A 17,500-nucleotide genomic window follows, 5' to 3' on the forward strand; every position below is an offset into this window, starting at 1 on the left:
AATCCAGACAAAAAGACACAAAGGGTCTTACCTACAACAGTGATGGATCCAGTGGCACTCACATGGCCCAGATGTTTAATGTGAACCTCACAGGAGTAATATGCGGTGTCATCTGATTGGACCTTTGATAATTTTAACGTGTGATTCTTAAACACAGTATACCTAAAAGCACAAAAATAAGCAAAAACATTGGTAAAAAGCCACAGCATTTCAAGGAAAACTTTTAGTCATGTTCAAATTCAGTTACTATCGTTGGTTACGTATTGTAACCCCAGATTCTATGAGTCTAGTCGCAGCCCTTAAGCGAGCTGCTATTGGAAGGGTGATCTCAGCATCAGCCAATCATGAAGAGCTTAAATGTTCGCCCACCACGTGGGCACCCCTTGTAGGTTATATAAATGGAACGACCCCACTGTTCGCCTCCGATGGCTCTTAGTCCTAACAGAACCAGTGGGGCCAGTGGCTTAAGGGCTGCGACTAGACTCATAGAATCTGGGGTTACAATACGTAACCAACGTTCTATTTCGTCTAGTCTTAGCCCTTAAGCTAGCTGCTATTGGAATAATGCGCAGCTGGATGGGTTTACGCCACACTGGTTAGCTCAACCAATGGACACACCCAACATGTCTCCTTTTAGCGAGGGTCACTCAGCCTCAGCCCAGGGCTTAAAAGGCTGAGGCAGCCAGAGAGAAGAGTGGGCCCCCACTAAAAAAAATCATCCACAAGAGGATGAAATTAATTCAGGTAGGGCTGATGTGGTGCCATAATGCTTTCACTCAGCCTGCTGAGGTCCAAGCACTGAACGAGTGATGGATCCTGAAGACACATCCCGTAAATAATAATGAGTAAAGGAACAGGGTGAAGCCCATGAAGCAGCCTGACAAATGTTTTCCATCGACACACCACTGTGCAGCGCCATAGAAGAGGAAATCCCTCTGGCTGAGTGAGCCCTGAGTGTCTCAGGAGGATCCCGCCCTGATGATGTGTAAGCGAGTGAAATGGCGTCACATAGCCAGAGTCAAAGGTGCTGGGCCAACAGCGCTTGCCCAAGGGAAGAATCTCTGTAGTGCACAAACATGCTTTGTGAGCGGCGAATCCCTGAAGTGCGTGACACATATCGTGCGAGCGCGCGCACCGGGCAGAGAAGATGGGAAGCTGCCTCCTCATCAGAATTATGGGGAGGAGGAAAAAGTCCAGCCAATGAAATTGACCTGGATTTGAAGGAAGCATTAATGTTTTTGGCCACAGAGGCTGGGTTGGGGCATAAAACAGCAGACCCGCCATCTTCCCAGATCCTGAGGCATGCGGGAGCCACTGAGAGGGCGGTCAGGTCGCTCACTCTCTTGACTGATGCCAGCGCCAGCAGCAAGACAGTTGTAAGTGACAGGAACTTGAGTGAGACCTGGTCGGTCCAAGGGTTCAAATGGGGCTTCAGATAAGCCGCACAGAACCACCGTTAGGTCCCACTGGGGAACTAGCGGGCGGGACACAGGTCTGCTCCTTCTGACACCTTTTAGAAAACATTTTGTGAGGGGATGATTGAAAACAGACCTATCACCCAAATCCTGGTGACAGGATGAGATAGCTGCAGCATGTTTCAATAGTGCTGAATGCGAGGCCCCTGTCCGTCCGTCCGTATCTGCAGAAACGATAGGACATCCGCCACCTGGCAGGAGAGCGCTTGAACATTCTGCTCTGTGCACCAGTTCTGGAAAGCTGCCCATTTAGCAGCGTAAGATGCAACGGTAGAAGGCGCCCGCGCACTCTGAATCGTGGTGACCACATCATGCGGCAGCCCAGAAACCCCTAAGCGTGACCGCTCAGCGGCCAGACCCACAGCCATTGGCCTCTTTCTGGAGGATGTTTGATTATCCCATCCACCTGGAGAGGGGCGTCCTTCCTTCGCGGGAGTCTCCACGGGGAGCCGGACACTAGCGACTGCAGGTCCGGAAACCATGACGCGGACAGGCGTCTGGGAGCCACCAGAATTACCGAGAGCTGTTCTGACCGAACTCGGTCCAGGAGACGGGGAATCAGAGGGACTGGTGGAAATGCATAAAGGAGCGTTCGAGGCCAGGGCTGGTGTGAAAAGGCGTCCGCCCCGAGCGGGGGTTGGTCCCGGGGACTCAGGGAAAACCACAGGCGACACTGAGCGTTTTCGCGAGCCGTGAACAGCTCCACAGACGGTTCCCCGAACCTTATCCAGATCTGTGACATCAGTGCGGGATGCAGACGCCAGTCGGAGTCGCGGGGACCCCCTCTCGACAGGATGTCTGCCGCTACATTCAGGATCCCCGGAATGTAGGTGGCACAGCAGGTGGACATGTGCCCAACCTAGTAAATCTGTGGCTACGCGCAATAGTGGGAGGGATCAAACTCCCCCTTGGCGATTTATGTAGGCTGCCGCCACCTGGCTGTCTGTGTGAACTTCGACATGACGGCCCTCGAGAAGGGCAGCGAAGTGTCTGAACACATTCCTCACTGTCATAAGCTCCAACACATTTATGTGCTCGTGCGTGTGGGAGGGCCAGCGATCCACCGCCGTATGGGACAAGCACGTGCCCCCCACCCCAGACAGTGACGCATCCGTAAACACAGATACGTGTGACGCAGGACGTCCGATGGGAATCCTGTGTGAGAGGATGCAGGGATTCCCCCAGTGAGCGAGGTCCCCACCCACTGAGGGGGGAACCCTCAACATACATCTCTTCTGACGTATCGGGTGTACCCGGAGGCGGATGAACCAACGTTGCAGGCACCTCGAGTGCAACAACCCTAGCAGCACCACCGAGTGGGCTGCAGCCATCATGCCCAGAAGTCTCATGACTAACAGGGCTCTCACGATCTTGCGAGATTGCACGCGGGAGATCACCGTGGTGAAATCTGCCGCTCTCACCGGCGACAAACGTGCTCTCATTAGGGAGGCGTTCAGCTCCACCCCGAGAAACACAATCGACTGGGATGGAAGGATGGAGTTCTTCCCCCAGTTTATAGAAAACCCCAGGGTTGACAGATGCTCTGTTAACTTCCTGGTTTGCTCTGACGCCCCGTCCTCGGACCGGGCGCATCGGAGCAGATCGTCCTGGTAAAATAAAACCCTTATTCCCGCCCTGCACAGTGGCTGCAGCGCGGTCTCCAGACATTTGGAGAAAGTGCGCTGGGCTAGCGAGTAGCCGAAAGGGAGGAATTCGTGCGCGCGTTCAGAAAGCGGACGTGTGCTCGAGGTCATGTGAGCAACGTCTGAGGATTGGGTTTGCGCCCTTACCGCCGTCGCTCGTACCAGAGAACTGGGACCGACCCATGGAGGGCTGTGCTCGAAAGGGCGAGTGTGAAAGAGCTGGAAGAGGCTGATCCACACCGCAGAGCGTGGAGTCCAAGGATGAAGGACGAATGGGAGCCGGGCCCGTGCACGGGAACGACAAAGTGCCAGCGGATGGAGCCGCGTAATGTGCGCGGCTTTGCGCGTGGTCGCGACAGTGCCATGACATCCCGTCCTACCCAACCTTGTGGGGGAAGCGTGACGAGTCGGGCCAGGCCGTAGGCTGGGGCCGGTGCGCAAATGGAGTGCACCCTTACAGCTAGCCATGTAACATGACCGAGTCCGACTGTGTGAACATGCAGATGTGCTGCAGTGCTTGGTGCAGGGAACATCATGTGTGAGGATTCGGCAGAGGGTTCTGCAGAGGACTGTAGGATTGTGCTCTCGATGTGACATTTTTTGGGTTTTATTTCAAAACCAACATTATTCACAGTTAACATTACAGCCATAAGCACACACATTCCCCCCAACGAGTCGTTTTCGTGGTTGTATTCGGCAAAGTTCCTGTGACTGAGACTGCCAAGGCTGTGTCTGCTGGCTCATTCGGAACCGTTAGCCGCCAACTCCCTAGTTCCGCCTCAGCGGGAGGCCGGCTCTGCGGGGCGGGCCGTGCAGCTGGGCGCCTGGAGTTTCCGCGCCGTTCGTCCCATCCTCTGGGGGAACGGCCAGAGTGCGAGGCTGACCGAGAGTGGACTAGGTCTCGCACTGTGGCTGAAAGTTCAGCCGCCGTCTGAGCCCTCTCGATGACGCTCGCAAGATGGGGACCAAACAGAACGTCAGAGGTGATGGGGCCTTCCAGCATCTCCCTGTGCAGGTGTTCAGGAATGGAGGGCAGGGCCTTGAGCCACAAGGCCCGCTGGATAAGGGTCTGCCAGGCAGCAATGCGAGCAGAACCGGTGAGTACAGCAACGCACAGATTGAGGATGGCATCAGCAGTTTTAGTAATGATGGTTTTTGACTCGACAGGAGCGTCAAGCTCCTCCACCATTTTGGAAACGCCAAAGGCGAGAAGGCGATGTTATTTCCTGCAGCGCCGGTCTGGAAGGCGCACTGGTGTGCGCGATCGGCGAGCCGCCTCAGCAGCTGGTCATGCTTAGAAGCGGGAACTGCTCGCGGTCCAGCGAGGTGGTTCTTGACACCACACAGCGAGGCCAAGTCCGGCTCCAGTGGGGGAACGGATGGCCAGCCCAGGTCGGAGAAGCCCTCGACCTTGGTAATGGGCACATATGTGGAAATTGGCACCTTGAGCCCGGCAGGCTCGGAGAAGGCGGCGGACCAGCAGCTCATGGCAGCGGGGAAGCGCGGCCAGACGGGGTCTGGACAGCGCATCTGTGTTGCCCCGAAAATTCCCGCCAATTCATCTGCCTCAGGCGGAGCCGGTTCTGGAACGGCTAGTCCCTTGCGGGCCGCAGCCGCGGAGATGATGGCGGGCAGCTCCTGGAGCAGTGCTCTAACTGCTGGCAGGGAGGAGTGAGAAGCCACTGGGGCAGAAGGACCCGCTGAGCAAGGCTCGTCGACCTCCGTGTTGTACAGGAGGGAAAGGGGGCTACAGCAGCCAGCCTCGTCGTGCTCCTCACGAGGCTCGTCGACTTCCATGTCGTACAGGAGGGAAAAAGGGCCATGGCAGCCAGCCTCGTGGTCGACCTCCGTGTTGTACAGGAGGGAAAAAGGGCTATGGCAGCCAGCCTTGTGGTTGACCTCCATGCTGTACAGGAGGGAAGAAGGGCTACGGCAGCCAGCTTCGTCGTACTCCTCGCTGTCGATGACATCGTCCAGTCGGTAGGAGCCAGCCGGCTCCTGGCCGACGTTGAAGAACTGTAACGCCTTGTCCAGCGAGTACGTGCCAGCCACCGGAATTTTCTCGTCGGTGGTGGGGGTGAAGTACTCGACCCGGCGGACCTTTTCAGCCACGGGCAGAGCAGTACAAAACGGGCACCAGGCCTGGGGGTCAAGGCCAGGCCAGCGTGGTGAGCCTCGAGACAGACCTAACACTTGGCGTGCAGGTCGCCGCTGGAGATGGAGCCCGTCTGGCAGGCCGGGCAGGTCCTGGCGTCGCTGGACATAGTCGGTGAGTAGATTTTTCTTGTATAATTGCTCTTAAAGGAAGCTCTTAAGCTTGGCGTGAAGAGAAAACGGAGGCAAACAGTGGGGTCGTTCCATTTATATAACCTACAAGGGGTGCCCACATGGTGGGCGTACATTTAAGCTCTTCATGATTGGCTGATGCTGAGATCACCCTTCCAATAGCAGCTCGCTTAAGGGCTAAGACTAGACGAACTAGAACTTAGGTTTCCATCAGTCATTCAGAGCATCAGTGTTACTGTAAATTTGGTTTTTAATGACGGACTTCTATGGTTTATTTCCATGCAGCACGATTATAAAACTGGATGTAGAAAAACAAAAACAGAGTTTATAAATTTGAACTTATTGTGGACTTTGTCTTATTGAAATTTTTATACAGGCTGGAATATGTACATCTGTTCACCTAACTCTTATCTATCAGGCTCCTCTCCTGTGGAACCAGCTCCCAGCGTTAGTCCGTGAGGCAGACACCTTGTCTACTTTTAAGAATAGGCTTAAAACATTTTTATTTGACAGGGCCTATGGTTAAAATCTGATGTCAGCCTAAATCAGGACAAGTGGGGGATTAGAGGGAGGTGGAGTGTACAGTCGGTAAAGACGGCTCTCCCTTGGCCTGCCTCCAACATGCCTCCATCTAAATAGGATAGATTATCCTGAGTTATCTCTGTAGTTATGCTGCTATAGGCTTAGACTGCTGGAGGACACACTGACCACTTTCCACACTCGACTACTTTCATCTACAATCTGCTCTTTAACAGTATTATTACCTACCCTGGCCTGCCAGACTGTTCCTCTGTTTAACTCTGCACAGAGAACGAGTCCGGTAACTCTCCCATACAAATAACCCCACCCCCCTGAGAATTCTAACCGAGCCAATCAGCGCTGAGCAATGTATGTCACACACCGCAACGCTCAGTTTCTCATAAACAATGAAGATGGCATTTGAAGTGGAGTTCACCGCGGTTCTTTCCTCTTGGACGTGTCTTCAAAACCACAACAAAAAGAACCGCCTTACTTCTAAAGAAAGATGTTTGCGCCATTTTTGACTACATCCAAAAGACTACGGCATTGCACGGTGCAGTCAACATTTCCGCATTTTTTCTGATTGGTTATTTTTGAGCTGGTTAGTCCCTCCTCTCATGTGCCTTTCTGCCTTGGTGCCCAGTCTTGGTCCTCAAGGGCCGGTATCCAGCTTGTTTTAGTTTTAACTCTCCTTCAACACATCTGATTTCAATCAGTAGGTGATTAACAGGCTTCTGCAGAGCCTGATGAGCTGCTGCACAGGTGGAGCAGAAAAGCCACAAAACCTGCTGGATACCGGCCCTCCAGGACCAGGATTGGGCACCCCTGATCCAGATGTACTCTGCTCAGCACTGATTGGCTCAATTAGAATTCTCGGGGGGGGGGTATTTGGATGGGAGAGTTACCAGACTCGTTCTCTGTGCAGAATTTCTCCAAGTGATTTTTTTCCCCAGAAGAAGCTACAATGATGTTCTGCTGAGCTGTGGTGGCCTCATGGAGGGGGCCATCGGCTAGTACATCGGCGCCTGTGGTCTCGCCTCTGTCAGTGCGCCCACAGCTGATGCACAGACTACAGAAGCTGGTAAGGACTATTTGTACAGAGGTTTAATCTACAGTAATAATCTACATATTCCAACTAGGAATCCACCTGGAACAGCTACTGCTTTGATTCCTGCCTAAACTAGGCGAGCCAATGAACAGCTGCAGCACCACAGTCAGAAGTTATTCAGGTAAAGCTACTGACACATTTTATTCCAGTTATATAAATAAATACACACAGCAGTAAAACTGGCAGCTTGTCTGTAGACTGAATTATACTGGCACAGCCTGATGAGGCTAGCAGAGTTAGCTTCTATGTTAATCCACCTGCCAGCACAAAGATAAAACACAAAAGTAAATGAACTGTCTTTGGTTCTGAAGACGTTCACCATCCATTTCGATCTGCATGTTTGAGTCTTGAATGTTCCCAGCTATATGCGTTGACCTCGTGGGCTAACCGGCTTGTGGTTTACGGCTCGTCCAAGTCAGACAGGCTGAGTGGCCCAGCTGCGTTTCTCCAGCTCTCTGATATTCACATTCCTCATAGTAATCTAGGGTAAAAACAAGCTAAAAAAATTAGCTCTGCTAGCTAATAAGCTAGCAGAGGTTTCATAAGCTACATCTGACTGACTGCTATGATGCTAATGCAGATGAACCAGAGTTGGGGATTGTTTACATTGTTTGTGCAGAGCTCTCTGCGAGACATCACAGACTGCCTAGGGCTTAGACCGGAAACAATTGTGTTTTTTGCCGCAGTACTCAAAAACATCAGAAATTCTTAAAAATCCAGCTGTGTGAATCTGCAAACCTTTTACATCTGAGGTTTTAATATGTTTTTTTTTACATAAGTGAGAGGCGGGTTGAGTTTACCTGTCATCGTGTGAGGAGCCTAGTATTCTGTGTCCATCTTTCTTCCACTGGACCTGGTAATCATGTAGCTTAGGATCTTTGTAGAAGCCACAGTGCAGGACAGCAGTTTCTCCTTTGAGAATCTGGATGTTCTGGGGTGGCGAAAGTATCATAGTTTGATCTGATAGGAGGAAATAAAGGAGATTAGAATTAATTATATGAATCTACTTACTGAAATCACTAAATGTGTCTGCACTGTAAAAAAAGCAAAACTGTAGATTTTATGGTAAAACGTTGGCAGCTGGGGTTGCCAGAATGGTACCATAAAATTATGGGCAATGCTTTTTCTCTTTCACGGAAAGAAGGTATTTTATTGTTTTTACGGTTAAAAATGGTACTGAAGTCGGAATTCTACTGTAGAAAAAAATGTTTTTACTTAAAAAAATAAAAGAAAAACATTGCTTCACCATAAAATGAACATGAAAATAATTTATAAAATAAAATTTGTGCCACTAAAAACATTTTTTCATTTTTGGGAAACAGGAAGTAAATTCCTTACACCATTACCAGCAATTAAAAGCTGTATTTTTGGGGGTGGGGGTAGCACAGGAGTTAAGTGTTTGCCCCTTAACTAGAAGGTTGCAGGTTCGAGCCCCACTCTCTGTCGTTGTGTCCTTGGGCAAGACACTTAACACCCCCTTTTTTACAGTGTGTTTATGGTTTTCTTTATGGATTAAAAATGTAAAAGTCCCTCTCTGGTTTGAAACATTGATGGTAGAACCACCTTCTTGCTTCCATCCCTAACTTGCTTTAGTAAATCCTTACTTTGGTTAAATAAATCAGTTGTTGAACCCCCACTCCTCTGTTTGGTCTCCTTTCTTATTACAGCCCACCACTTCCAGTCTGGGTGTTAACAATCTGCAGACAGATTTCTGAGTATCTCCTCCTTTGGTATACAGATCCTCACTGAGCCATGTACTGTGAACAAATAGTTTCTCCGTGATATTATCCAGCAAGGTCCCGTTTTTGTCAAAACAAGGGTGAGGTAATGAAAAAATAGAAATATTTCATTAAATTAACATTTAAATTATTTATATGAGTGGCTGAAGTAATATTACAACTTTGACAGAATACAAATTCTCTCTCTCTCTCTCTCTGGAAGCCCCACTTTAAGGGCATTTGCAGTGTATTAGTGAGTCATATATTGTACAACCACAGTCAAAAATTTTTCAATCAGTAGTTTTATTTCAGTATGTATTTTTCCAGTATCACAAAAAATATAATTTTATATGGTTAAAATCATCTAGCTTATGTGCACTTTTTAAAACACTGCCCAGCAAACATTCGGACGTTTAATGACAGTTGAACGGTCACAACTGTAAAATAATATCACAGGAATTAGGAAAAAATAACACATCTACTCTATTTGCCTTGCCTGGACTCGAACCTGGATCCTCCAGGGGGAGAGTCACCCACTCTCCCAGCTGAGCTATGACAGCAACTACTGAATACCAGATTCTTTTATATAGATAGCTAGAGGGTAAAGTGCGGGGTAAACTAACCAATCAGAGGACAGAGAAGATCTGCCTCAGGCCACGCCTCCAGAGTGCCAAAACCCCTTACAGCCGAGCGAGCGGAGTCAGAAACCGAGCGCGCAGAGAGGCTGCCGCGCGCGCACGTTTTCCTCTGCCGTGTGCTCGTTGGCAACGCTCGCACGCAGGTTTGTCACTTGTGCACGTCCTTGTGCGCTCACAGACACAGTTTGCTCCCTCTCAGTGCACAAATGACCTCTCGCCATGTATATTTTCACTCGCGAGTCCCGTTCACACGCGCGATGTGGACCCAATCCGCGTGCACGGGTTGTGGCACGCCTCTGACGCCATAGGAGAAGGGGAGGAGGCGAGCGGCCCTCAGCTGTAACTTTTTGTATCAGCTCGTGAGTTGCCCAAGGCAGAGCCAGCTGTAGGCGTGGCCGAGAATTGGCTGTTTTTTTTACCTTAAAATAGCAGTGCCATGTCACATGATACCAGCTAACGTCACGCTGTAACACAGAAAATAACAATGGCTCATTCAAACCCAAAAGCAGTGCACACCTTTAGCCTGCAGAGGGCACTACACTGTTGGTTTTAGACTGGATATTTATGCACTACAATGCTAAAAATAATGACTATGTTTATCTATTAGACACTCATTTATATGGTTATCAGCAGAAAAGTGAGCTGAAGGTGACTGGAGTCTGAGGGAACATAAGGGAATCAGAAACATTAGGGACCTTCATCTTCTATGGATACTTCCAAAACATGTTAATGACTCACTGAAGACGTGCAGGTTAGCAGTGATGAAGATGTTTGTGTCTTCGATAGAGCAAGTGTACACTCCATGGTCTTTGTGTGTGACATTCATCAGCTCAACTGTTCCGTTTGAGAACAGAGACACACGAGGATCTGACATCAGGGCATCCATGTCCTTGTGCACCCTACGGAGACACACAATCACCATTCATCATGAGTCATCTGTCTGTGTGTGTCCAAGCCTTCTGCTTCCTGTCTGTTCCTCATTGACACCTTCCCTTTGGTTGCTGCTGGCTCCCTCTGACCCGACCTGTACGTCTCCATCCATCTCCTTCGAGCATGGATGAAACCCTAACTTCTGACCTAAGCCTAACTTCCACCAGCATTTCTTTTCTCTGTAGTTGCCACACTTCTGGATGTTTGCACCAGAACACTTATAAAATCATATAACATACATTTAAAATCTGCATCTACTTTGCACATAATCCTGAGTTATCTATGGAGCTCATGTGATTAATTGGAGGGACAGGTGGGGCCTGCGTTGGACTATCTCACCGCTAACCCAGTCCACCCCCTGTTACAGACTGGGATGATAATTCAGCCCTGGCTTTCTATGCCTCATTGGTCCACCCTTGATCATGGCTCATCCCCACCAGTGTGTGAATGGGTGAATGACTGTGTTATAATGCGCCTTGGGGGGTTGTAGAACCCTAAGAAGGCGTCGTCGTCATCTTCCTCCGCTTATCCGGGTCCGGGTTGCGGGGGCAGCATCCCAGCTAGGGAGCTCCAGACCGTCCTCTCCCCGGCCTTCTCCACCAGCTCCTCCGGCAGGACCCCAAGGCGTTCCCGGACCAGATTGGAGATGTAACCTCTCCAACGTGTCCTGGGTCGACCCGGGGGCCTCCTGCCGGCAGGACATGCCCGAAACACCTCCCCAGGGAGGCGTCCAGGAGGCATCCTGACCAGATGCCCAAACCACCTCAACTGACTCCTTTCGATCCGGAGGAGCAGCGGTTCTACTCCGAGTCCCTCCCGAATGTCCGAGCTCCTCACCCTATCTCTAAGGCTGAGCCCGGCCACCCTACGGAGGAAACTCATTTTGGCCGCTTGTATCCGCGATCTCGTTCTTTCGGTCATTACCCAAAGCTCATGACCATAGGTGAGGATTGGGACGTAGATCGACCGGTAAATCGAGAGCCTGGCTTTCTGGCTCAGCTCCCTCTTCACCACGACAGATCGGCTCAGCGTCCGCATCACTGCAGATGCTGAACATAAGAAGGCGCTATACGAACACAGGCCATTCAGCAATCCCATTTAAATTTGTACTCAGTTGATAACCCTAATCTAAGGATTTTTAAAATGGAAGCAAACTCCAGCCCATCAGAGGAAACGAGGTAAGCTCCTCACCAGGTAACGTGTGGTCGCGGTGAGCCAAAAGATTCACAGTGCATCTGGATGTCCTGGCCCTCATACACCTTATACACAAGACCATCAGCTGTCAGGATCTGAGGAGGAAGCTCTGACAGGAAGAACAGCTGGAATGTTAACAACTGGGTTACAGGAAGGAGATGAGCAAAAGGAACAGGTGTGTACTTACCAACCACAAACATGTTGATGTTCAGGAGGATGGAGCCATGCTTGTTGGTGGCTTCACACTGATAAACTGCTGTGTCTGCCACTCCCACTTCCCTCAGGATCAACCATTCTCTTGTTATGGAGCGACGAGGGTCCTCATCCACATCTACAGACAGGTAAAGGTACAGGAATCCAGGTGTAACGATTTGTAAGTGGTTACTTTTAATAGTCTGTCAATAGAATATAAAGCTATTCAATCAAATGTAATATACCATAAAAATATGAAAGATCAATATTATTGACCTTTAATATTCGATTGATGATGAAACTAGGTGCTTTGGGTATGGCAGGGAAACATCACTTTAGAAAAATTCTGAAGAATTGTTGAAAGGGGCCTGCCATCTGGTGGCCACATGGAGAGAAGCCAGGTGCCAGGTAGCTACAGCTCACCTCGACGCTAGTTAAGCATGTTTATTTATTTGGCAGACGCTTTTATCCAAAGCGACTTAAAATTTATAACCTATAGGGCATGTTGTGATCTGTGGGGGAAACCGGAGTACCCGGAGGAAACCCACGCATGCATGGGGAGAACACGCAACTCCACACAGAAAGGCGGCAGCTGAGTTTCGAACCTGCAACCTTCGTGCTGCGAGGCAACAGTGCTAACCACTGCGCCACCATGCAGCCCACCAATCCGAATATTCGTATTGTTCACAGACATCCAGACCTTAGAAATGAAATAAAATTAATATTAAAATTAAAAATGATAAATGTTGTTTCTTCATTAGAAGATCAGCGATCTGTGAACACTTTTGTTCTTGATGCCGCCCAGCTGAAGCAGACATCTGCTCATTTCTAACAGAGCTGAGCTGTGGGAGAACATATTCAGGCTTATTTAAACTTATTTTCCATCACCGGTGGGTTTAGTGCGTTCACTTAATATTAATTATAAAACTATAAATAACATGTCACTACAGTCTGGGCTAGAATGTGTTTCTAGCAACAGAAGCTTGTTGGGTTAGGGTTTCAACAACGGAACCGACCAGAATTCTGACGTAACACCAGTGCACAGAGGTGTGGGTTTCTATTAGCGACAGAAGGGGAGGGCGAGAGGGCAAACACAGCCAGAGAAGCACAGAGGGACCGGTCTGATTGTAAATAGCAATGAGAACTCCAACTTTTTAAAGAGAACCGGTTCTTATGGCTCAGCTCACTAAAATGAACCGGCTCTTTTGGCTATCAAATGGCTCAATTCAATTAAAAAATACTTTATTAATCCCAGAAGGAAATTCAATTGTTTCAGTACACACAATTCCAAGATCAGACATATGACAGGAATTGGTGACTGTGGTCATTTGCAACACGAGTCGCGCTACCGTTATAGATCAAGAGGGTTTATATGAGGATAGAATCGGGGAGAGGGGAAAAAAGGCACTTCAGAGTCACCCTCAACAGAGAGGATAGCTTTGTTATGCAAAAAACACCTCAGACAGATATGCACACAGACTTCACACGATACATAACATAAGTGTCCACTAGGATGATGATGTGTCATCCATTACCTGACCCATCTGAACTCAGACTTTTGTTTATTATGTTGTTCACGTATGTGTGTGTGCGTGTGCGTGTGCAAGTGTGTGGGTGAGTGTATGTCCACCTTGGAAATTGGTTGCGGGAAGGGAACTGCAATTATCAATTGGTTTATACTTGGGGAGGAAGCCTGGGATGGGAATATGGGATCTATGGGGCCATTTTAATCTGTGAAGCACTTTGAGTTGCATTCTTTTGTATGAAAAGTGCTGTATAAATAAAGCTGATTTGATTTGATTAGGTGGGGAGGTAGGGTTGGGACTCTCCACTTCAGAATGTGCAGCCGCAAGAGCAGCACTCATTACCTCCGTTTGGACAGTGGGGGAGATAACGGGTTAGAGAGCACATTGAATCCTTGAGACGGTTCCACAGCCTTCACCGGTCACAGTCCCGCCCAGGCTGGGATAGGGAGAAAGTAGGGCTGCTTGATTATGGCAAAAATAATAATCACGATTATTGTGACTGAAATTGAGATCTCGATTATTTAAGACGATTTTTCAATCAATGTTGATCTTATTTGTTTTTATTCAGTCATAAAATTGCTCAGGGCACAATCAGGACAAAAAGAAATAAGAAACAAGATGGTCACTGAAATAACTCCTGATTCCCAGTATAATAAGACCAATGTACTTATAGCTCATAGTCTATGACCCAAGGGCTATAGACCTTGGTTTAACTCATGTAAGTCTAACCAGTACAGACCCAAATACCAATATCTTGCAAATACTGACAGCAAGAATTATACAGTGGCATTTATAACAAATAAACGCAAATAAATTGATGTTCAAAAAAATGTTGCATAACATTTATTTAGTGGCGTCAAGGTGCTGTGAGAGAGTGCACTAGCACCGTGTCCTCAGAGAGATTAGTTATTATTTATCAGTGTGAGGAACTTATTTCTACCTTACTTATAAACTATGTATTTACAGGTCCATCAGTTAATGTAATAATTGTCCCAACCACAGCTGCACCCCCACCCCCGAACTTTGTCTCACAGCAATCAGGGGCAAGCTGCACGTGTGTTTAGCGTGCCACACGCACACATTTAGCTGCGGCTCAGGAGCCCGCAGGTACAGTGTGTGTCACTCACTCTGGTTAATCCAACAGGGCGCTGGCTCTGAGAGCCGTTTCTTTAGCGACCGACACATCACTACATCATTCCCATTCCTAATGTCCTGAAGAACGGTCCGGAGCGCAGGCGGAGTGTTTAGCTAACCTGCAGGAAATGTCGACGACAGTTATCCAGAAAGTAGCTAAGGGTTACCAGAGATGTCTGAGTTTGGAGTATCCGCATGTTCCCTGGAGGTGGGTTCACTGGGGGTGTCTGGGACTAAGGGCTGCTGGCCCACTCTGGAGGTGCTTGGGTTGCCTCAGGGAGTGGACTACTGGCGGTAGGTGTGGAGCTCCTTGGGGGTCTTGGCAGTGGCCATGGGTCGCTGCCTGGCAGCTGCATTGCCCCTGAGCGGGTCTGCCTGGGGGCATGGGGTGTGGGGGTGGCCGGCCCCATGTCGGGTTCTGGGCAGGGCCTTGGGGGTCGGGTCCTGACATGTATGCTGTACCCTAACCCTAACCCATCCTTACCTGGATGTCCCATGTCTTATATATTCTGGAAGTTGTGCAAATGCAGAGATGGGCGTAGATATTCTGCTGGGGTGGGGCTGGGTTGGTGCCCTTGGACTCCGTGATGCTCTGTAATGCTGCTGCTTTGGGCCCTGGCAAGATGGGCTGGGGTCTCCATGCCCTGGGTGGCATTTTGACAACAGAGGTGCCTATTGGGGCCAGTGGGGGAGCTGGCTCCCTGGAGGGCTTAGCCCAACCAGCCATTCCTCCCCATCCAAAATATATTTTTCTCCTCCTGCTCCCTCACATCATCACACAAACATGCATATAGGACCTTGGGGGGTGGACAAGTCAGGGAGTGCGGGTATGAACCCAATTTCCGCATTCCTGTACACTTCCACCAACGACATTCCACGCAAACACACACTTAGGACCTTGGGAGTGAGCACATTCAACGGCAGTTGGCAGGGGGATTTCTCAGCCTCCTCCCGGGTGCAGGAGCCCACTTCCAATTTTAAACTGCACTTACACACCGAGGGCTGTGGGTGCAAGTGGGGTGGTGCAGTTGCATCAGCTGGCATAGGCTCACCACAGCCATGAAATACACACACACAACACTATATTGGAGCAGGCGGAGGGAGACTAGGGGTCTTGGCACCTCTGTTGTTGCTTGGCTTCCTGGGGCTGGAGGCTAGGAGGGAGATCTGGCCGTCTGGTTGGGGTCTGGGGTGATAGGTTGCTGTGCTCAGCGTTGGGCGGGGGAGCCTGCTCATCAGCACCCCAGCAGAAAGGGTCAAACTCTGGGAACCGGTGATGGTTGTACCCCATGTGCAGCAGTACCGGGACCAGAGTGAACAGGGTGTGTATGGGGAGCATGAGTGGGTGTCCGGCGTGCATTTTTGTAAGTCTTGGGTTGTATGTGTATGTGTGAGCATGAGGGAGGGAGTGTGTGACTGTGTTTGTGTATGACTGTATATGTCAAGTGGGGCCTTTGACTCCTCCCTTCTCCTGGGACTTCTTTTGATGATATAGATCTTCGTCTCCCCTCCCCCACCACACCTGGTGTGGGGTGTGTTGCCTTGGTCTGCCTGAATGTTCATGGCTCCCAGGTCAGGGGGTTAAAGATTTTTGGCGTCTGCCTGATCAATCCCAGTGGCTGTCTGGTGGGGTCTGGGTCCCTGGGCTCTGCTGGGTCCCCGGCGGGGGTGGTTGCCCCTGGGTCCCAGGTCGCTGGGTCCCAGGCTCGGCCGGCTAGGGAGTGGGAGGCTGCGGGTGGGCCTCAGGGCTTGCCGCTGATATCTCCCGGGACTCTGCCGGCTGCTGGTTGTGGCCCCCAGGGGCGATCCAGGGGCGGGGGCTTTCTGCTTGCAGTCTCCTTGGGGTTCCTGTGATCTGGGGCAGCTCCTGGATCTCTGGGACTTGGAGTTCCCCCCGTTTCCTACGCATCTTTGGGGGGCAGATCTGTGGTCCCTCACACTCTCTATTGGACGCTCCTACAGAGAAGCCTTACATAAACAAGTGTGTGTACACACACAGGTGCTCACATGGTGCTCTCAAAGTATGGGCTTGGGCACGTTCAACACATGTCTTAAGGCTGTTGTTGCCACTAAATGCACTACGATTCATTATTATGTGATTGTTCAGTGAAACAATGCTGATTGTCTATTTCTTCAAGTTGACGCGGTGATAGCTTGCTCCTGTTGTATTGTTGTGTCCCATTTTTTTTATCTTCTTTCTCTTTCTGCAGGTCTAGAAGCAGACTCTTGTTCATTATTGTTTATTTTTTTGGACCCTCCCGTTTCGATTTGAACTGTTGCATGCCGGGAGAAGTGACGTCAACTCCCGGAGCTCTATACTGAGCCAGGATTCTCTGGAGGTTTCTTCCTGTTAAAAGGGAGTTTTCCTCTCCACTGTCGCTGCATGCTTGCTTAGTATGAGGATTGTTGTAAAGTCACTGACACTAGTCAGTGACTCGATGCAATTTGCTGGGTTCCTTATATAGGAAACATTATTTCTGATTGGCTTAATGAACTGACCTGAATTGGAATGTTTATTATGTCAAGTGCCTTGAGACGACTCTTGTCGTGATTTGGTGCTATATAAATAATAAACTTGAATTGAATTCTTCATTCTCCTCCACCTCTTCATGCAGTCGCCCCCTCTGAACCCACTTTTCCATTCACATTTGCTCCGTATTTTGTATTCATTCAGTCACTGGTGAATAAAAGTTCATATTTTTGGATTTTTTCCGCAATGCATTCTTCAATCATATCAATTTCAGACTCAAGATAATGTATCGATGGAAGCCCCACCTACTTCCGGTTAAACCATGCCCAGTTCCTGTTTAGACCCCACCCACTCTGAGAATAGATAGTTGACTCGCTCATCCCTAGTAAATGCATTTTGTCCTCACAGGCTCCCGTAGAAGGAAGCATGACATCTCCTAGAGACGATTTTTCTCGTTATATGTTACGAAGCTGCTAATAGTTTTCAACAACTGAGCATCATTTAATTCATTTTCAACAAGATTTCGATAGATATTTCCAGACATTAACAGTAAAAACTACACATTGTCGCTTTAAAGGCATTTGATTGAACACTAAACACCTACAGTCTACAAATTGTGGGTAAAAAAATGCCATACTTGTTAGAGGCTGTCCATTGATGCTCCACG

The 17,500-nt window shown here is 49.3% G+C and overlaps 1 protein-coding gene across 7 annotated transcripts in view; it reads right to left on the minus strand.

Annotated features, from left to right (window-relative positions):
- The window catches only part of LOC107390570 (neural cell adhesion molecule L1.1), a 350,852-nt gene that overhangs the window by 235,671 nt on the left and 97,681 nt on the right, over positions 1-17,500 (minus strand). For all 7 annotated transcript variants that reach the window (XM_070555506.1, XM_070555509.1, XM_070555505.1 and 4 more), the window contains 6 exons: positions 17,471-17,500; positions 11,699-11,842; positions 11,509-11,620; positions 10,126-10,286; positions 7,832-7,991; positions 32-162 (listed from right to left, as the gene is read on the minus strand). The exon at positions 17,471-17,500 is cut by the window's right edge and continues 102 nt beyond it. In XM_070555506.1, coding sequence (XP_070411607.1) covers positions 32-162; positions 7,832-7,991; positions 10,126-10,286; positions 11,509-11,620; positions 11,699-11,842; positions 17,471-17,500 — 738 coding nt within the window. The remainder of the gene's footprint in view (positions 1-31; positions 163-7,831; positions 7,992-10,125; positions 10,287-11,508; positions 11,621-11,698; positions 11,843-17,470) is intronic.

This window comes from Nothobranchius furzeri, chromosome 10, assembly GCF_043380555.1.
Source record: "Nothobranchius furzeri strain GRZ-AD chromosome 10, NfurGRZ-RIMD1, whole genome shotgun sequence".
Taxonomy (NCBI): Eukaryota; Metazoa; Chordata; class Actinopteri; order Cyprinodontiformes; family Nothobranchiidae; genus Nothobranchius; species Nothobranchius furzeri.